Below are 22390 nucleotides of genomic sequence, written 5' to 3'. Positions count from 1 at the left end.
GTATAGCTGTAGAATTGTAATCTTTTTTTATGTTAATGACTTAAACAATTTTCAAATCCCAAAATGTTGGTGATTTATGAGCTGTTAATGTATATAAATGAATAACCAATGAATTGCATTGGCACTAATAGAGTAAAAGGCTGAGCTTATAGAGCAGAATGGCAGACAGAGAAGAGATCTGTTCGCCTCAGGGTACGCACCCTGATTCTGAGTCATGATCTAATCCAACTGTGTTAGATTGAGGATTGTTCTGCTATAGTATAGTCTAGTTTAGCCTATTCTCCTCTAAGATATTGTGTTCTATCCTCTCCTCTCTCCTGCTCTCCTTTAGTCTTATCTAGTTTTGTCTAGTCACTTTTGGTCTGTTTTGATCTCTCTGATAATGCAAACACATTTCTATATTTCCCCCTTAGCTCAGACAGAAATCTGAAACCCTGCAGACTGTTTTATATTCCAGCTCCAGCCCCTGTTGATGTAACCACTTGATGATAACACCACTTGGCCTCTTTCCTCACAGTTTCCAATGAGGCTTCTACGTGAGCACTCAGCTCGCATTTAGTTCTACCTACATCAAATCCTAGGCGCTGGTAAATAACACACATTTGCCTTTTTACCCGGGCATTTTCAAGAGCACCGAGGCAACATTTTGACACCAGCAAATGCAGGAAAAGAGCGCAAAGACCAGTCTGTCGTGCCCTTTAAGCAAATATTGACTCGGCCTCTGTCATCAGTGCTGGATGTATGAACCCAGACAATAATCCTCATCATCCTGCTCCATCTAAGGTGTGTGTTTGATATAAACACACTCCATCCTCTAAGACACCCAGGTTCATTCTCTCTCTGCTCCCTTGCTTAGTGCGATGAATTTGCTTCCTTTTTGTAACAAATGTGTGTATTTTTATAGCTCGTGTTTGTGCGTGTGTGTGTGTGCACGTGTGGGGGTGTATTGTTTGGTATAATAACTACTGATGAATGAGGAGTCTGCTTTGCTGACAGAGGGTCCCATTAACATGTAGCGCTTGGCTCCCCCTTGCAATCCGTCACACGCCACATACACACACAGAATGGAGGTAATCAATGGGATGATTTAATAGCATCTGTTCTGTGTCCACAGGGAGTGGATAGCATTCATTTCTGGGTTTAGCTACAGAGGCTTTGGGTTACAGATTTGGAGGATTTCATACCAAAATGCTTTTCATTTTGAGTCATGTGGCAATGTTGACAAGGGAGAATATTGCTTCACGGTATTCACTGGTCAATATTTGAAAAACACTGGTGAAAGACCCTTCAAAAATAGCTCTTTTTTCAGTGAAGATCTTAAAGGAATAGTTTCAAATATTGGAACTTACACATATTAGCCCTTCTGCCCAGAGTTTGGATAAGAAGACTGATACCACTCTCATAACTGTATGTGAAATGTATCCTGTTATGATATCCTACAATGTAGCACCCCAGGAATGACATTATGCCCTTTAGGTGAAGTCACGTAACTAACCTAAATTCACGGAGGTTAGGTGTAGAAAAAGAAACATGGCGAGGACGTACCTTAAAAATTAGTCAAAATTCACATGGTTCCAAACCCCAGTCTCCTGGGAAAAGTCCAGTGCCATCCACCACCCCAACCTGCCTCCTAATTGGACTGCTCTCTTCTGCACTACATGTAGCTGTTACCCTCTGCTTCCAGTTTTTGAGCCAACCTAACCAGCTTCATATAAACCATACGGACATCAGAGTGGTATCAATTTTCTTATCTCTGTGTGAGTTTTCAAACAGATGAAATACAAAGTTTAAAAATTCTTAATAATTTGCTTTGAAAGGATGTTCTTTCAACCTGTAGATAACAGCATGTTTAACGTGAATCAGTAACCCATCATCTGTTATGTTGTGGATATGAATTGTGTTTAAATGCAGCACTCAACCCACTTAAGGCTGCTGGATTCAACAGGTTTCAGAAGTGGATGCGTCGCTTCTTTGAAAAAAGTGTAAATAGTCATATTGCATGATATATGCAGTGTGTAAAATAGGTCAAACTGCACTGATCTACCAAACTCATTGACAATGGCTTATCTGTAGTGGATTGTGCCTGCGGTGAACTTATATCATTATATGGCATGGATTGTAGCAGGGTGAGTCAATTCACTAGTATTGACTTTCCTGCTAGAAGCTTTGGCCAGTTGAGCTGATGTGGTGTGATGGTTAACCTGGTAAAAAATAATAGGCCATCAAACCTGCAGACAGCAGATTTGATATATAGTTTGTACTGTAGCCTACTAGTCTATAAGGCTGCATTACAGTAAATCTTGCTGACATGGATTTATAGTGAATGTAGAAGGAGTCTGAAACTTGACAAGGCTAACTGACTGGGCTATTAGCTCTTTTCGAAATCCAATCAGGAAGTTTTTACAACCGTGCATCGCCTGACAAATGATTTGAAAGACATATAAATTAAAACGCCTCTCTACACAGGGCGAGGGGTAAACCCTGCAGCCCAGGAATAATAAAAGATGTGGATCTATAGCAGTAAACTGTATTGAACATATGTCAGAGAAGTTCCATCTGGAGGAAGCACCCTGACTAACAATTAACAATTCATGGTTATGCTGGAAGGATGCCATTTCTCTTTACCCACTATTAAATATATAACTTTAGCCTGTGAAAAGTTCTGCTTCACAGTGTAGATTTGTTTTCAATGAAACATTTGAAGTCAACGGTACCCAGTATCCTTGCCCTACATTCTTTTCCTGAAAGGGGAGGTTCACCCCAAAATCAAAAATGTTTTTATTCCTCTTTCCTGTTGTGCTTTTTATCAGTCTAGTTTGTTTTGATGTGAGTTGCTGAATGTTGGAGATGCCAGCTGTTTGGTGCTTAAAGCACCAAAAACTCAACAGCAATGTCCCTCTCCAGAAATAATGATGTGGTTACTCAAGATAATCCATAGAACTTGTTGTTTTTATTCAATTTTAATCACCACTTCTCCTAGCCAGCATTTGTATCTGGGACCTACGTGGGTAGTAAATGGGCTGAATAATGGGCTCTATATGGGATTGTCCATGGGTTCCATAATGGATGGCTCCATGCCAATTGACCACATGGATGGGTTTATTCAAGTGGGCCCAAAATGGGTTATGCTTGAGCTACCTGGGTATCAAGTGGGTATCAGCCCCCTATAAGCATCTAATCTTGGGCCCATTTGGCTAAACTCCTTTATGTGGGCAATTGGCATGGGCCATTATGGAGCCTGGACAAACCAATATAGGGCCCATTTATCAACCTATTTACTACCCACATGCGTCCCACATACAAATGTTGGTTTAGGCTGAGTGCCATTTATTTCCATCATGTTGTAAAGGAGGCAGACATCGCTATTATATCTCCAACTCACATCCAAACTATCTCATCTGAGAAATAGCACAACAGGTAAGAGGAAAAATATATATGTTTTTTTTTTTCATTTTGGGGTGAACTGTCCCTTTAAATGAGAGCTAGGGACTCTATAAAAACTTCAGCTTTGCAGTGGTCATAACAAGTCAGATGTTTCTGTTATCATCCGTTATCATATTAAATAATATATCAAAGCACAAATGGAAAACTGCAGCATATGGCAGTAATCCAAGAAGATAATTATGCACAATACAGTAGCACAATTGATTCCACTTACAAAAAGTAGGCAATATTCGTTGCAGTTTGTTAATGAGTGCTTTAATATCAAAATGTTATACTTTCATTTGACAGTAATTGACAGTTGTTGAATCATTTAGAAACTCAATGATTGTTTTATTCATGTTTTAGGTACCTCAGTCAAAGGCCCAGTATAACAGCTGATCAATGTCAATAAAGTAGCAGCATACAGAACTTGGGGGTCAGAATCTAGTCTAGCTGGGTGTTTCAGGATCTGGACATGTTAAAGACAACAATAGGTATGAATCAAAAGGCATAAGGATGGCAAAAAAAACAGGTGGTGAACAATGACGTTATCAAAAAGCAGTTAGAAATGGTTGTTTTTTGAAGTACTTGCGTTTTATCTTTAATACCAAAATTATAATAATAACGAAAATAAGAATAACTTATTGAAAATTCAAACAAACATATAATTGTTGCCTTAAACAACTTTTTTAAAAAAAAGTTTTTAAAAAAGAATGTTATTATCGTAAAACCCACTTCAGTCAAAGTCAACAGAAACAAAATAAAACTCACAAAAGCCATCTTGGTTTGTCTTTCCCCTGTTCCAACAATCACCAGCTCGAGTTTGGTTGAAATAAACCCTTAATTCGCCCAGTTAAATGTGACAGTATGCCAAGTTTACATGCACTAAAATTACCGTTTTTTTTAAGTCTGGTCTCTTTGGTGATGGTAACTTTGAGTCTGTTTCTGGTTAAAAAAGGGGTCTTACTCCATAAAAACCACGGTCTATCTCTGTAGGGATCCTTAAATAATGTCGTCAGACCCTTATAAAAACCAATGTGAGCCTGTCAGTGGCCAAATCAAGCACTTTTAGTGGATGGAAATTGACAGTGCTCAATTGTCCACAGGTATTACATGACATCCTGATTTGCCACAGCTGGCTGCAGTGGTCTCCCTCAATGCTAGAACAATTTGGAAAACTGTTTTTCCCCATCAGTCACTTAGACACAAAAACATGGGGAAATAGAGTCCAGGTTGAAAAATACTGTAGTTATCCTTAAAGACAACAACCTTGTTTTTACATTGGCCACAATATATCTTAATGGTTTTAATAAGGGTCTCTGTACCCAAGAATTTTCCCAAACCCCAAAACATTTTTTGTCATCCTTCAGCTGAAGTTGAAACATATAAAACAGTCAAAGGTTTCACAAGATGATATACAGTGATATAAAACTCTTCAACCCAGTATTTTCCAATGTATTCTTGTTTGTAACAATACTATAAAATGGGTTTTCAAGGTAAAACCAGACGGTTTTGTAGCATGCCAGGCTGATGAAAATGCTGTTACAGTGCAAGTGTGCCAACAAACAAGAACAAAAGTTAATGTAAAATATTGTTGTTGCTCATATTTCTAACCCCATTTGCCTTGTGTCGTTTGTCTCTTGCAGCTCAGCAGATGAGAAATTCCGCTGGAACAACCAAGGTAATATTTCCTCTTAAATGCTTTTAAATCGTACATTTTGGCTGGCGCTCTATTGTTTGCATTCCAGCACTGCACATTGCTGACTGAGAAAAAATCCCCCCATCATGCACAAACAATATATTGCAAGCCTGTACAATAACTACGGTGGCTACAGCAGTTCAAATGCTCAATCAAACTCTGCAGTGAGACCAAGATAAAAAAAAGCTTGCTCCAACAACAAAAAAAAAACTGTCTCACAAATTCCCTCACTCCCTCTGACAGCTGAGTAAAGGTCAAACACGTTTGCAAATAATTCTCAGTATTTAGTTTAACTTGTGTGGAGAGCCAGATGGGAGGTGTTTTCCATAAAGGATACAACAAGAATCAATAGGTGTGAGGCCTTTAGATGATTTGAAAGTCAAATGAAGACACCTCTCTGAGCTTGACAAGTTCCTTGACAGCATTTTAGTTGAAAAGCACCGCCCATGCATGACACTCAGGTCTCCCTCTCTGCCTCTTTGTCAGTCATGTTGATGTGTATAGGGTTTTGAGGGCAGATTGATTGCCTAAGTGCAGGGTTGGCGACCTCTGCCAACAAAGCGGGGACTAAAGGTTTGTGGTCAAAATGCTTCAAACCGAAGGCTTTCACTGAGCGCTGCCATTTTCATCCATCTGTTGTGCTGAAGCTGTTGCTCAGGCCTCAGAGAGACTAAATATACTCCGTCACGAAAAAAGGAAAAGCCTCCCTCACTCCAATCAGACTTCTTGATCTCATCATCACTCACAAATCATTAAAAACCCATCACTTGTGGATCAAGCAGGTTTAAAAATGAGTTTTGGGCTTTGCATGTGTGTGTGAGGGTGGGGGTAAATCCAGCGTAAGGCTGCAAACAGCACTGGAAATGTTTCACCAACAGCATCAATATCATCCGTCTGCAATTGCGTCAGTCCAAGTCAATAAAATCAGCCTCCTAAATCCACTCAAAAGGCCCCCACTATTACCATCTCTCGCTCAGTAAGAGATTAATGTTGCTCCTCAGACTCATTTGTAAGTTTTATCCCCCTTGGCAGCACTCTCTAACTTGAAGACACCGGGCATGTTATCAGCCTCTCTCTGACAGACAAACGGCCGGGTATCTAAGTACAAGGCGGCGCCTGATGGACCTAGATCCAACCATTCCCAATATTTGTTGCCGGATTATCAGTTAACCTTGACCCCGAGGTTTATCCCTACACACAACTTTGTGATGAGACATGAGTGAGGCCACTTCCTTAGCTAATAATCAGCAGCTGAATGAAAATTAATTTTATCTTACATGGTTATGGTGAAATTGTATTTTGATGTTCAGGATGTGGAAGGATAATAAGAAGTGGAGAAAAAGGCTTTTTGAATCTCTGTAGGGTTAACGCATTGTTTAGTTTCCGGTTAATTAAAACAATTTGTTTTGGGGGGTGGGATGGTTGGTTTTTTAATGTTATTAATGTGTGTCCCTTTGTATCACTTTTTGTCTCCTCTCCAAATTTTGAGTTTTTTGTGGTTCCTTGAACATAGCCCAGGTGGAGTTATTTTCATCAGCAGCAATTTGTAATTTTCTGGGGTGGAGAATTGATCTTTCGATGCATTCAGAGCTAATCTGATCAGATCAAAGGATAAGAGCAAACCTTAAGACCCAGCAGAATGAACAGTGAAGTTTCACTTTTAATAAACCCGTTGTTCTGCTGCTCCATCTGTGCCCAGAGTACACTGTGAAAGTGTGGAGAAATCACTAACCAAATGATAAATATATTTCAACACTGCTCCTAATGATAAGTCCAGCTCCAAAAAATGTTTTAATTGTGGCAGGCCACTACAAATAAATGAATGTGTGGGAAAACCTGCAATATCACAGCTTGGTCTCACTCCCCAGGGCCTTGATATAAGCCACTTAGACAGTGTCTCTTAGTGTCTGTATGAGATGCTCCAGGTTTTCAACCAACTCCAATGTAAACCCATCTGTCATTATTAGACATTTAGAACAACAGATGCAGTATACGGAGCTCAAAGGTATGCTTAGATTAAGGAGAGGTGGATTGATCCAAGAAGCACAGAACTTTAAACCAGGGACCAGTGAGTGTGTCCTGTGTGAAACCAAAAGTCGACATCAAGCTGTTTTGTTTCGTCAGTTAGCCACAATCTTTTCCTAACCCTAAACAAGTAGTTCTTGTTGCATAAACTTAACCCTGAAACCCTTCTTAGTCCCTTCTTTAAGGTGCAAACTGTTTGCTGTTTTGCTCTCTATTTACATATTTACAGCAATGTCACTGTGACTCTAGTAGTATGCTAGTATGCCATATATTTATTCATTATTTGTAACTGTTTCTCCCTTAAAGGGTCAAGGACCCTAACCCTAACCTTAACCTTAACCTTAACCTTTCCTCTGCCTCTGATTGGCTCACCCTGATATTCTTACTCTAGCTCTAATAATCCCACACCTCATGCCTAAACCTAACCAATCCAACCAATAAAGGCAACAAGTACCAACCCCCCCCCATAGGGAGAGTAGGGCAGGTCATTCCTGCGCTATCCTGTTAAATAAGTTATCCTAACTCAGACATGCTATAACTAGATGCATTTGGCATTTGGTGTTGCTATCCATGTTCTGAGACAGTTTTTTGAGATTAAAAAAAACCCACAAAGTTTGAATCAACTTGAAATTATTTTGCCTTTTTTTGCCTGCATGTCCACAGATATTCAAAACACAGGGAATATCTGCATATGAATGGATAGAGAGAAGTGTTAGCTTTCCACGTTTTTAATAATAGCCTCAAATGTTTAAGACTTTTTATTATTTCATTTGATATAGTGTTTACACAGCACATATTCTATTGATATTGCAGAGATGGGGCTGGGGAGAATCCCATCATCCCTCTTTGGTATCTGGTGCGCCAGGCAACAATAAAATAAATAGTCTACTGTGTATACAGGGTATGATGAGTCTGTGGGTATGATGGGTGAATGGGTAAGTTGTTTTAACCCGTTTTGTTTCTTCCTATCTTGTTTGTGTGCATATAGATGGGCAGAAAGATATAGAGGAGGAGCTGACGACAGGCCTGGAGCTAGTGGACTCCTGCATCCGATCGCTCCAGGAATCAGGCATCTTGGACTCGCAGGACACTGTTACAGGAGACAGTAAGACCAATATTATGATTAAGAGGGTTTTCTTTAAAGGAGAATGGGAGAAAAAAATCTCTTGATAGTTTTCTTTGCCGGGACAGCCGAGAAGGATAGCGTAGCAGAGAATAGGTGAAATGCAATCAGAGAGCAGTAAGGATTGATATTCTACAGAGCTGGAGCCTCCAGGTTTTGGCTGATTAACCTGTTGAATATGTGTGAATTCACACTGCTGCTCAAGAAAACAGCCTGCACTGTGACACTAGTGAGCAATATAGCATAAAAAAGTGTGCTCAGTCCTCCCTTGAATAAATACCAAAAGAAGACAATTAAGGCCTTTTTTAAATTTAATCATGCCTGTGAGATAAAGTTTTTCACTCAAGTACTTACTCTAATTAGCATGTTCTACCCAAAGGCTGAATAAGAGGTTTTCTTTCATTAGATTTCATCAGATTTTTTAAAAGTTCTACTTGACAATCTGAAATAATTTTAACCAGAAGTATTAGGCATAAGAGTGGTGATCCATCCCCCTAGTCTGTCAGCGTGTCAAGCATGAATGCATCTTTTTTTTTGATTTTCTGTCGATGAGATTTCATTTCTCTTAATCTTTTCACCAATGGTGAATATTTTTGCCCATACTAACTACAGACAGAAGTTTACACCAGACACTCTTTAAATCTTTAAATGAATAAATCATACTTTTATGTGCTCCACTGGATGTCTCCCAGGTTCTGACCAAATGCACAAATTTTGAAAAGCTGGATTTAAGTCTGAACGAGCAGTCAACAATACAAAAGCAAAACTCAGCTTAGTTTATACTGTAATAGACCACAATTTGTGTATAACCCCAGGTAACCATGAGCCAGTAATTTATGTATATCCCAAATGGGGAAGGCTGCAATCACATGCCCAATGCAGTGAAGAGAACAGAAGGAAATAGTATAAAGATAAAAAAAAAATACATGTTAAGTGGCAGCTTGGAAGCATGGTGGAAGGGTCAAACAGAACAGGACTTTCACCCAGGAGACTTGTGTTCAGTGCGAAACCAAAGACTTTGAGTTATTTTAAAGTTTGTCATCACCGTGTTTCTTTTCCTAACACTAACCTACCTTCATTTTCCTAGAGTTAACATATGTCACTTTAAGTATGTATGTAACATCATTTGATGAAAAATAGTGGTGACCATCTACTTTTAAAGTCATAAATTCAGAATATGTGTCTATTTCTCAATTATTTGTATTAATTTAGTCTGTAACAGTCCACAGTTCAAAGAAGAAATACATCCAAGTTGTGAATATCCTCATGTAAAGTCAATTGCTCACAGCCTGCTTACTTTGTTTGTCACACAACAACCTCAATTTGACTGACAGATTGATTTTGTCTTTCTGCACCGTTCTGTCCCATATACAGTAGATGCTTGTCCAAAATACCATCTATACCAGTTGAGTTTAGCTATTAAAACAATTAAAAGCCCAGGATATTAATTCAAGTTTTGTATCACCTTAAACCTACAGTAACTGATTTTGGCCACTTGATGGCAGCGCAAAAACTGTAAAAATAACAAGGACACATTATTACCTTGTAAAGTTCCCATGGCACACCACAAGTTTTAGCAACGCATCCAGCAGACTTCGAGCAACTTTGGCATTCATTCCATCATGTCTTTGTCCGCCCAATAACTATGAGTCCAATGTTTACTTTCCATGTTCTCTTTTAGTCTCCACTAACCTTTGAAGGAAATTTTTGGCTCTTTAACAGCTAAATGCTCCACTATGTTCACCCGCTAGTTTTTAATTTTGTCTGCCAGTTGTTGCTGTGCAGGTAGGGTTTTATTGAAAACAGCTGTCAGGTGAAACAAGACTGATAAGTAGTAAGAGTGAATAAAAATAGTAAAGCTGCGAGCCAAAAAAATCAAAACAGTTGCTAAAAGTCACTGTAGAGCTTAAAAGAACAGCTGTATGGTCATTAGATCCATTGTTCATATGTGTCTTGATCAGTACAGTTTTAAAAAGCTCAAAGTGAAATAATTACTCGAATTAGAGCGTTTCACGGTGTTTAAGAGGGCAGAGCAGTTGTTTATAAGGGCTCTGGGTGAGATTATGAACAACTCCCCGTGCCTCTCTGCTCCACTCTCATCTTTTTTCACTGGGTCCCAGGGATGATACCCATGTCTGTTGTATAGGCGACCCCATGGGAGAGAGGTAGCTGTCAGGAGACATGCGGAGTCGTGCCAGTAGTTTGATATGCTAATCCAACCTCACCAAGGTGTCAGCTGGCCTGCTGTTCACAGTGCAGATAGGGGAGGCACATGCACACACACACACACACACACACACACACACACACACACATACGTAATTATACAGCACAGACACATAAGCCCTTAATGTGCACACATAGACAGGCATGCATATATAATCACACATGAGACTTGAATCATCATCAGGCATGAAGAAAAACACAGAAGTGTACAGACCTGCATGCATAGACAGTTTATGCACTCTCTCTCTCTCTCTCACACACACACACACACACACACACACGTAGAAGCAGGAATAGTAATTTTGTTTGATGTTGAAATAACAGTTATGTAACTGACCGCCCGACTAGTCAAAAAAAAAGAACAAATGTCCAAGAAAGAAACAGACGGAGAGAGACGGAGGAATATTAGGAAGAGAGCAGAAAAATGTAGTTTTAAATTATTCTCTGCTAAGCCACACCCCTAAACATTGACCGTTCAATCATATCTTAGCAACCATAACTAGGCACAGCGTTGGATTTCCAAATGTTGTGGTGTGCAATGTGTATGTATTAAAGGTAGGTAGAGCGAAATGACTCATTCTAAGGTAATAAAACTGCAAATCATTATATTTTTTTGAATATTTTGCCACCTTAAAATTACAAGGTTTCTATTTGCGTTCAGAGCAGTTTTGAAATAATGAGCTTCAAAGTTTTGCATTCCAAATAGTAAAAAATGATATGGACCTTTTTCTATTCTAAATACAAAGTTATATGTTATATATTATAAATAAAAAACACCTCACATAATGTTTATAAGTTGTAACAGATTAAGAATATATAAATAACTCAATTTTGACAAAAAATGCCAGATAGACCATTCTAAGGTGACAATTCATAACAAAGTTATGATAATAACTTTTCTAGCAATAGATGCCTCTAAATCCTTGACATTGGACCTGTCTGGGGTGGTGGCTGTTTATAGCCATTCCAAATCCAAAACAAAAAGTATGAGGATTAAATATAAACTGCAGTCATTAGCATATCTAGCTAACTAGCTTATTACCTTTGTGCAGAAGGCCTAGTAACAAAGTGTCCAAGGCCAAGGTGCATGTCATTGACTCGTTTGTGGGGTTATAGGCTATGTTAAGGAAATTTAAGTTTACGAACATAGCATCCACTTGCAGCATTTGTAAATGCCTGTACCTGCTTTATAGTTTTAAAAAAAGATGTGGAAAAATGACCCTTTTATTATGGGACCTTTAAAAATCAACCAGAGACGATATTTACCACAAACTTATGGAGGCTAGCATTAGCTTATTTAGCTAGCTAACCACAGTCAATAAGATCGGTCAATGAATTTTATTATTTCAAATGAAAGAAATTGACAGTTCTAGCTGGAATTAGGAAGCATAAATTTGTCTGTCACTGTCTCAAATGAAGTATGCTTACATGTGCAAAATAGCAGTTTACATGTCAAATGCTAAAGAATATTCCAGTAACGACCCCGTCTACATGTAACCGCGCATACTCAGATTAACGTGCCATAGCATGTCAGTCACCCCAAAATATGAAGAAGTTGAACAGCTGGAGCTGCTTGTCATTTTGGGTTGTTTTTCTGTTTGCATCAAAATAAGATTTTTCAGAGTTTGCTAGAAGTGGTGAACTTTTTGGCAATATTGGTGTGCATGAAGCCATAGCTTCAGCACACAAACGTATGGACTTAACACACATCCAAATTGTATAAGCATGTATGAAAAGCAAGTATGAAAAGAAGCCATGTAACACATACCTGCAACACACTCACACTTACATGCACATACACACACATACACAGCCGCAGCAGCAGAATCCACTCCTTTGCTCAAGCTGCTGAGCAGATTAGTGTGACACAGCAACTGAGTACACCGAGTGTCTTCACGCTTCATGCTGGCGATGCCCGCTAGTGTGCATGTTAATCTGTGTGAGTGTGTGTGACTATGTTGCACGCAGCTATTTAGGACTCTGCATGCAGTTTTATTTGTGAGTGTGTGTGTGTCTGTGTGTGTGTGTGTGTGTGTGTGCTTTAAACTGCCTCCAATGGGTATCTAAAAATAGACAAACGGATGAAATATTAAAATGTGTCAATAGAGAACGCTGGTCATGATGTGGAAGAAAAGACACTCAACAACTTTTTTATGTGTGTGTGTGTGTGTGTGTGTGTGTGTGTGTGTTCATGATGGAAGGAGAGAGTAATGAGGTCATCCAGGACAATGTACATGCATGTAAATGCAGGTACAATGACGGAGCAAGGATGTGTGAGATGTGTGTGTTTGTGTGTGTCTGAAAATAAATGACAATGCACAGGCAGAGACCCTCTCACGGCCATTACTGCCCTTCTATTACGCCCCTGTCTCTTCCTACACACACTTATCCCCTCACTCTCTCACCTCAGATGGATTCAGTGGAGCCTTCGGTGTTTGCCATCTGAGTTATAATATATTTATGAGCCCCCTTCGCTTCCCCAAAGGCTCCACTACCCACATGAAACACACCCAAAGTGGCAAACAAAAACTGTGGAAAACATCCCCTGGCTTTGTGCACACATCTGGGTCTGTGTGCACATGTGGGACAGTGTCTGAATCCATCTGTAGAGTGGAAATATGTCCATTGCATTATGTGCTTTTGTATACTCACTCAAGATGAGCCTATATTGGACATGGAGGCCCTGACCTAGTAAACTTGCTCAACACCCTTAGCTTAATATCACATTTTAAATAATGCACAATCACCAGCTTCACTGCCTACAGGAGCCTCTCGTCGTACTTCTAAGTGACTTTTCACTTTGGTCGGCTTTATTCTCTGACACGCTTATCCAGAGTGACTCCGTTTGCCTTTAGCTGCTGACTTTATCTCTCCCATGCAGTTGATACTGACCGCTGGCACACTACGTTTTCTCATTCTCTCTCATTGAATCATCAACAAACAAGAAAAGTTTCTGCTCGTCTTTCATAACTTTGATTCTTAGACTGCTGGCAAAAAAGTGACATCAATGGAGATTAAAAGGACTGCCACTGTTGATGGAGGACAGTTCAAGAACTCCTTTGAGAGTACAAATGCAGAGCGCGAGTAATTTATAGGTCTATTTAGAGGCTGATATAATGCACTAAAGTTATTTTCCAGTGCAGTGAGTTTTTAGACATGTGGCAGGAGAACATTCATGTGTCACTGTCTTAAAGGGATACTTCACTGATTTTCAACCAGTTTATTATCCAAATAATGTGGGTAGTATGTGGTAAATTCTCGCTATCTTCTCAGTGCTGATATGAGCTCAGTCCCCTGGTGAAACTCTGCTGGATGATGCAAATTAAGGCAAAAACCAACACGTTCTCATCCCAAGTCATCTTATATTGCCACTTTGTCAATGGACTTCTGCGTCTACATATTACACTTAAGTATCCTTCTGTGTCTTCTGTTGACATTCCGGGAAGTCTACAAAAGCACATGGTGGGATTATGATACAAAAGCATGTGTTCATGTCTAGGCAATGAAGGCATGTAGCAATTGACGTTGGGATGTCAACAATAGCACACGGTTAGGATTAGGCAACAAAGGCATCTCTCTTTTAAACTCGGACAAAATCCAATCAAACAGTAAAATTAAACAGTGCTGATTGAATATTAACCATTATTCTATTACTTCACTGCCTATTTCTCACATAAAATGTTCTCAGTGACACATTTTAGTGTCGTGTTAAGCTGTATTAGTGAGTGTTTTTGAACACAAAGTGGGCGTCATACTGCTACCTGCACAGTGAAAACGGAGGCCCAAAAAATGGAGATCAAACAGTAAAACTAAGCAGCGCTGATCAAATATAAATCAAGATTCTGTTACTGAGTTCCATATTTTTTACCTCAGATCAGATGTTTTCAGAAACACAAGTCCATGTTATGTGGGTGCGTTTATTGGACTGGTGTGGCACTGTGTACTCTGGTAGTTTGGTAGTTTTATGTTCTCTACCTCTTGAGCAAAAGCGTTCTTTTTCTCTGATTTCTCTGGTCATGAAGCACCAATTTCAAAAGTATTTATGCACTGCAGAGAAAGCCTAGTTTTAACTTTCATCTTTAAGCAGTGGAATACCTCTTTAAGTAACATTTTGAGGAAAAATGAGCTCTGTAATTAAAGTCTTTGATGAGGCGAATCATTGCTATCATCACCAAATGAATCAAGGGGTGCATCAAACATTTTACAGGATTTCAATAAGAGGGATGGAGGAGGGGAGAGATGCAGCCATCCTGTCCTCTTCAAATGATTCAATTAAATTCAAACTTTATGGGCCATCCATGCAAACTCACAGTTTACAGGCTACAAAACATTCTATAAATGCCTTGTCATTGTGTTACATGCATGCACATATGGCCTGCGTTTGCGTTATGCGTCACAGTCTATGCGTGTTTGCATGTTTATACAAGAAATCAAATGATCCATGTGCAAATCAGCTGACTGCAAATGCGTCAGAAACATGAAGGAGGCTGTGTGTAAAATTAGCAATGAAGCATTTTATCACATTATGCTTTGGCTGTGTGTGTGTGTGTGTGTGTGTGTGTGCGTGCGTGTGTGCGTGCATGCATGCGTGTGTCGTCCTAGCCATCCTCTACTGTTATTCAGTTACGGTGTCATTCATAACATTATATACATTATCACAAACTGACAGTGTGACCAGAGAAACTTAATTAATCCACTTCCACGCGTCCACTCTGAGGCATAAAAGACGTTTAATTAAAAATGAGTTCATTTGATTCATAAACTGAAAAGTTACCATTGACTGACTGGCTGATTTGATGGCTGACCAGCTGCTCGCTCAATGGTAGCTCGCTTTATGATTGGCCAGCTGGAGTCTGGCCGACAGACCTTTGGTAGATTTTGGACGGAAGCCCAAATGTGGAAGTAGCAGAGTTGTGGTAATAAAAAAAAACAGCTCCACTGGAAGGTGTTAGACAGCAGTGTATCAGTGATTCTCACACTTGAATTTTTACTACAGATGACATTACAAAGTGTAGAGGATGTGTAATGAGCCAGGACTTAATCTCACTCATTGCTAATGTTTCACAAAATGAGAAAAAAAAGTATTATAAATGTACCTCTAAAGGAAAAGTTTGTGTTTCTTTGTTTGTTTTATTTTCCCAAAGTGAGATAAATACTGGTTGTTTATTTCCATTCAGTTTTAAAGTTGCTCTCCTGTCATTGATTTAACCCACAGAATCTCATCTCTGTTCCTCAAAATTACATCTTTTGAGTTTAGAATTTTTAAAAAACTTGAAAATTTTTAAAATATCCTGTCTTGCCTTTGCTTAGATGTTAGTAGACACTAGGGCTGGACCCAAATATTCGGATTTTCTGGTATTTTTTATTTGGGTAGGTGTTTGCTCTTCGTACACTACTTTAGAAACACAACAGAAATAGACATTGTGAGCCTTCAGCTTGACTACGTTTCAAACCACTAATAACATTTTCGAAACCTTGCTCCTAAATGCCAACTCTGACAAGTTCAAGTGAAAATGAAACTTGAATGAAACTTAGCCTGCAAAACACTGATTACGTACCTACACCTGGCTTCTCCTTTGATACCCTGCATGGTGATGAGATTGTTTCCACAAATGTGCGATGTATGAAACCTGGAAGTCTGAATCCGTGTTTAAGTGACTGTCGTTGGTACACTGCAGTTCTAAGGTGGACATTCTTAGCACTGGTGTTGACTGCTTGTTCTGCTCATGAAAAGCCTTGTAGCATTTAAAAACATGAACATGTTAGCAAAGTTAAAAACTTGATTATCAGTGTAGCAGGTCTTTAAAGGCACGTTGAAGGATGTTGTTACTCTATACAACAAACTATATGTTGAACCTTGACCAATCATAGCTTGCTATCTTATATGACTTGTGTGATATATTACATAGGTGATTGGAAATTGGTTGTTAGAGACACTACTCCCTCTTTTGTAAAGTAGTGCTCTGTCAGAGCAGGCTAAAAACAAATCTGAATGTCAGGCACAGTTTATTTGTTGCTTTCTTTAATTTTGACCCTCCAGTTCTCTGTTCCCAAAAAATCATTTGGCGCTGTCACGACAGTTTGCATTTAATGTGAATTTTCATGTCAAAGTTTGGCAAAGATGAAGCCTCCGTCTATTGACGTCTTGTGCTGATACATTTGCCAGTCATAGCAAATCCAGTAATCATTGAAAATAATTGTCAACTGTCAAAATCCTTATCCAGACATTGCCACACTTAATCCAGTATGTGTAACACTGATGAGATCGCGTCTTCAACAAAAGTTCCACATCAGCTGCAGCCGACTTGGTTGTTTTGAAAAAAGCCTTGATGATGCTCCCTTTACAGTCATATTCTCAAACATGCCCAGATTGGATAAATGCTTGCGATAGGCCCGACACCTCTCAGGCAGCTGGAAATGTGTCTGAAGCCCTAGAAGACCAGACCATAGACTGTATAAATAATGTACCTAGCTACAGGGATTCTACTTTTGAAGCTTCATATTCAGCATTTCCAACTTCAGTCTCATTCCAAACACATAAAATACTAGCGCTTTCATAGTGCTTTTGGTATAAGATCACAATGCCAAAAATCTGTTGCGTCAGTAAGTGCAAGGGTGCCTATAGGGTGGGTGAGAGGGGCAGAGAATGGGTCCAACAAACCCAGGACTTTCATTCAGGAGTCAGGTGTTTGTTTCCTGTCTGAATGTAATGCTGTTTTTCTTCACTTTACTATGTGCCTCCTTCCCCTAATTCTAACCATCTGTACTAACATATGCATTCATCTTGGCGTTGGTTGTTTTGGCTGAACGTAACCACATCATCCCACCATGTGCATTTGTTGACATCATGGTATGCTGGAACATAATAATAATAATAATAATAATAATAATAATAATAATAATAATAATAATAATAATAATAATAATAAGCTTTATTTGTATAGCACTTATCTAAACAATGTTACAAAGTGCTTCAAAAAGTGCAAAGAGTATACAAAGAAATATACAAATACAATAAATAAAACAATGTTATGGGCTCTGAAAAAAAAGTGTAAAGGACAAAAACACAAAAATGTCCATATTACAAATGTGCTAATCAGTCACTGGAATAAAAGGCTTTCCTATAAAAATCTGTTTTAAGCAATATTTAAAAGTAGGCAGTGTGTTGGAGTGCCTAATCTCCTCGGGCAGAGTTCCAGAGGGTAGGGAGAGTTCCAGAGAGTTGGGATATATAGCTTGGGGCTTAACCGTGTTGGGCCTTAAAAGCTATTAAAAGAATCTTAAAATCAATTCTAAAAGTAACAGGTAGCCAATGGAGGGAGGCAAGAATTGGAGTGATGTGTGACCCACGAGTTGTTCCAGTTAAAATTCGAGCAGCAGCATTTTGCACAAGTTGAAGCTGAGCCAGTATTGTTTTGCTAAGACATGTAAATAATGCATTGCACCAGTCAAGATGTGAAAACACAAAAGCATGAATAAGCCTTTCAAGGTGGAGAGGACACACCTGATTTGATTTTTGCAATATTTCTGAGATGGAAGTAGCAGGATTGAATAAGATAATTGACATATGGTTCAAAGTTGAGCTGGGAGTCAAATATGATGCCAAGATTTCTCACTGTAGATTTTACATTATTTGCCAGTGGAGCGATAAGCTGTTTTAATTTGCATGCTAGGTGGTGAGGGACAAAAATGATTACCTGAGTCTGATTTGTGTTGCAGGAAATTGCAAGTCATCCATTCCTTGATTGAAGTAAGGTATTCCAGTAATGTGTTGAGACTGCAAACATCATCTGGCTTAAATGACAAGTATATTTGTGTGGCATCAGCATAACAGTGGTAAGATACCGCATTGAATTGGCTGATAAGGTGTCCTAAGGGAAGCATATAAAGGGAAAATAAAATTGGACCAAGAATGGAACCTTGTGGCACCCCACATGTCAGTGTAGCTGAAGACAACACAAATTTACCAATGGACAGTGAAAATTGTCTCTTTGAAAGATATGATTCAAACGACTTTAGAGCAGCTCCAGTAATACCCACACAACGATTTAATGTATTAATAAGAAGTTTATTGTCAGCTTTGTCAGACACAGTGCTGAGGTCAAGAAGGACTAAAGTGGAGCATTTCCCAGTATCAGCAGCCAGCAGTAAGTCATTAGTGACCCTTAGGAGAGCAGTTTCAGTGCTATGTTGTTTGCGAAAGCAAGACTAGAATTTATCAAAAATGTTATTATTTAACACAGTTAAGAGTTGGGTCAGTACTACTCTTTCAATGACTTTTGATGAGGAAGGGAGTTTAGAGATGGGCCTATATTTTTTTTGAACAGAATTATCAAGTTTAGTCGTTTTTAACAAAGGCTGAATGATGGCTTGTTTAAAATGATTAGGGACACAAACAGAAATAAGTTAACAATTAAAAATTTGGAGTCAACTAGGGCCGATGGCACCCATAACCTTTCAGGAGTGAGTTGGGCAAGAAGTCAAGAGGGCATGAAGATAAACACATTTGAGATACAATATCATTTAGCTCAGGAAGAGATATTTGGTGAAAATTGCTCAGTGGATCAGGGCACGTAGGGTAATCAGAAATATCAGCTACAACAGTGTTAACACCTGCAATGTTAGACTTAAACCGCAGATGCAGAAGAATGCCTAAAACGTAATATGTAGACATGAAAGTCCACAGCAAAATGTCAACATATGATGACTTGGAATAAGAACATATTGGCGTTTCGGCTTTTGCCATCTTGTTTTTTTTTTTTTTTTGGAGACAAAAGTGACCATATTTGGACGAGAGGCTTGTGCTGTGAGGACGAGGGTTTGATCTAAATGAGAGGCTGAGGACAGTATCAGCAGAGACCCTGTCCTGTAAGGCGGCCCAGCCCTTAATAAACTTTACACCATAATAAAATGTAAACGGGCGAGTTTTATAAAAATGTACCCCCATACGGTTGTCATGAATGGGTAATGTAGCTATAGACTTGGAAATTTTTTCTTTACACAGTGACCTTTAAATGCTTCTTTTTGAACTTAGAAGTGTATCAGATTGGCTTTCTTTTCTTAGCTACTTCCAGTCTTTATGCTAAACTAAGCTAATCATGTCCCAGCTGCAGCTTCATACGTATGATATGATATATTTGATACTGATCCTCTTACCTAACTCCTGGCAAGAAAGCTTTTTTTCCCAATAATTATAACTTCACACTAATCACACTTGTAACAGACATATGTGATTCTTTGAATAGGTGGGTGAGTGAGTTTGTGTGTTATTAGCCTCATTCTAACACTTTGAAGTCACTCTGCTCCTCCTGCTGAATAATACAGAGAAACATGGAGTGGGGAAAGAGGAGGACAGGAAGGAGAGAGCAGCAAAGGAAGTGATAGAGACAGAGATGGTGAGAAAGGAAGACAGAAGAAGTGTATTTTAAATGGAGGTCAGAACAGAGTGAGATTTAAGGGTCACAGAGCATGAGAGAAAATAGTGGAGAAAAGCTGGAATAACACAGTGAGTAAAAAGCAAATGGGTGTCTCAAGAAAGGAGGACAAGGCATCTTATTTTATTCTATTTCAGCTCTCAGTCCTCTGTTTCTTCTCTTCACTTTTCTTCACTTCATTTCAAGGTCTGATGCAAACCAAGGCAGTTATATTTGTTGTATTCACATTCATTCTTTTCCCATAAAAAAAGAAATACATTGTATAATATGTGGGATGTAAACTGGGTTACAAAACGCCTTCAAGGCCATGAACAGAATAAATCTTTACACAAAGACCGACAGTTGCAGGAGTAAAAGTCGTCCGAAAACGGTTACATAAAAGCAGCTTAGCAGAGGTGAAAGCAAGTCTTAAGGTGGCTTTTGACAGGGATCAAAAAGTTAATACATAACCTCACTTGACATCTCCTTCGCCCCCAAACCAAAATTTCTCTTGTCTTTTGAATTTACATTAAAATGCAGCGCTTGTATCTAGCAAGTATTTCTATTTCTGACTGATCATTGCCCTTAAATACAGTACTTCCTTAACCCTTTAAAACCTGGATCGACATCACTTTTCATGTATTGAGACGCACATGTTTAATCATCATTTAAACTTTAGAAATCTGAGCAAATCAGTTTGCTTTCATTTGAATAATGGGGGGAAAGCAATGAGCAACTTGAAATGTTCCGTAAATTGAAAGAAATTTGTAACTTTGAAAATTATTGTTTTTTTAAAAGATAGGGAAAATGTCCAAAAAAATATATTTATAATGATCATCAATATATATTTAAAATTATTATTATTATTATTATTATTATTATTATTATTATTATTATTATTATTATTATTATTATTATTATTATTATCATTATTATTATTATCATTATTATTATTATTATTATTATTATTATTATTTTATTTATTTTTTTTCCTTCTAATTTTTTGGGCATTTTTTTGTACGTTTTACGTTTTTTTTTTTTTATTTATTTTTGCTATTTTGGGGCCATTTCTTCTTAAGTCGCTTACTGCCCCTTTACAGTATGTTTGAAAGAAAGTGAGTCAGTTTGCTCAGGTGTCAAAGGGTTAATATTTCTCTTTCTTTTCTTTTTCCCCACCAGGACAAGGACTTCTGTCCCAAAGCGCTTTGCAGCTCAACCACCAGGATGCCTATGCAGCAGCTGGTTACCATAGTAACCAAGGGCTGGCACTTGGGGAATCAATCACAGGCCGCAGCGGGCAGGTTGGAGGGGCTGTTCACAGCTACAACCAGGTGCACGTACACACACACACACACACACACACACACACACACACACACACACACACACACACACACACATTTTTGTTTAATTAATCAGGAGGCTTCTCTTTCCTTGTTTATTTTTCCTCAATTTTAACTTTTCCTTGTTCCCTCCTTCATTACCGTCTTTTCCCACCCCTCTGCTTCCCCACACTTTCTCCTGTTTATTCTCATTCTTTCTCACCCCTCATTTCTTTGCCCATCTTTTTGTTTCTCCCCCTCCTCTCTCCTTCTCCCCCTATGTTCCTTCATTTACATCTCTGCCCGTCTTTTCCTGCTTTTCATCCCCTCTCCACATCTTTCTCCACCCTCTGCCCTCTGTAGGTGACATCCAGCCGCGCAGCAGCCCACTTAACGGGCACCGACTCTCCCTCCCAGTCCCAGAGAGACTCATTTGCCCAGCAGGCCCATGGCAGCGCCTTCCACATGCCCACTGAGGGCGGATCTGCACCTGCCGGACCATCCATGTATTACTCCTGCGCCACTTTGCCTGCACAGGTACAAATCCCTGAAGAGATTACTGTGATGCCTCTGTTGTTGTCTGATGGATGTTTTCCCCTCTCAGTCGCCGGTACTGGAAGAATTCCTAACACTTCTATAACCCTGCCACGCACTAATGGGACCAAAGTACTGTGGGCCTGTTGTGTTGGTATCAGTACTTGTAAAATGAGGGAATGCTTTACAAAGACTCCCTAGTATCAAATATGCAACCTGTGGGCCCGAATGGTGGCTCTGTGAAGTTTGTACCGTAAGATAGGAACTATGAATCCTAGCTGGCATCAGCTCAGATTAGCAGCAAACCATGGATAGGAAAAATGCATAGAAACATCTCAAACTTCTGCAAAACAAACAATTTCTCTGTTTATCCGTGTGCTCAGTAAACCAGTTTGCAGATGTAACTGCTGAAAACAAAACTTCCAGCAAAGATTCAGTGTTACATAACAGTAGTGTAAATGGTTTATTGTGATTGGAACATATTGTTGACTAAAGCCAGAGAAGTTGAGCTCGCTGAAGTGGTGAAGTTGGATTGCAGATGGAAACCATCATAAAGGTTTGGTTACACCAGAATTTAAAAACTGCCAAATCCTGCCAATTTATTTCAAGAATTACTTCACATTGA

General features: G+C 39.0%; 1 protein-coding gene across 10 annotated transcripts in view; it reads left to right on the top strand.

The window, feature by feature from the left end:
• Nucleotides 1-22390, top strand: part of ctnnd2b (catenin (cadherin-associated protein), delta 2b) — a 198381-nt gene that overhangs the window by 92092 nt on the left and 83899 nt on the right. For all 10 annotated transcript variants that reach the window (XM_088085340.1, XM_088085331.1, XM_088085334.1 and 7 more), the window contains 4 exons: nucleotides 5070-5104; nucleotides 8136-8252; nucleotides 21089-21240; nucleotides 21595-21768. In XM_088085340.1, the coding sequence (XP_087941466.1) occupies nucleotides 5070-5104; nucleotides 8136-8252; nucleotides 21089-21240; nucleotides 21595-21768 (478 nt within the window). The remainder of the gene's footprint in view (nucleotides 1-5069; nucleotides 5105-8135; nucleotides 8253-21088; nucleotides 21241-21594; nucleotides 21769-22390) is intronic.

The sequence above is a fragment of the Plectropomus leopardus genome, chromosome 12 (genome assembly GCF_026936395.1).
Source record: "Plectropomus leopardus strain MGB_pleo_1.0 chromosome 12, ASM2693639v1, whole genome shotgun sequence".
Lineage (NCBI taxonomy): Eukaryota > Metazoa > Chordata > Actinopteri > Perciformes > Serranidae > Plectropomus > Plectropomus leopardus.
This window is presented reverse-complemented; position numbering and strand designations above follow the sequence as displayed.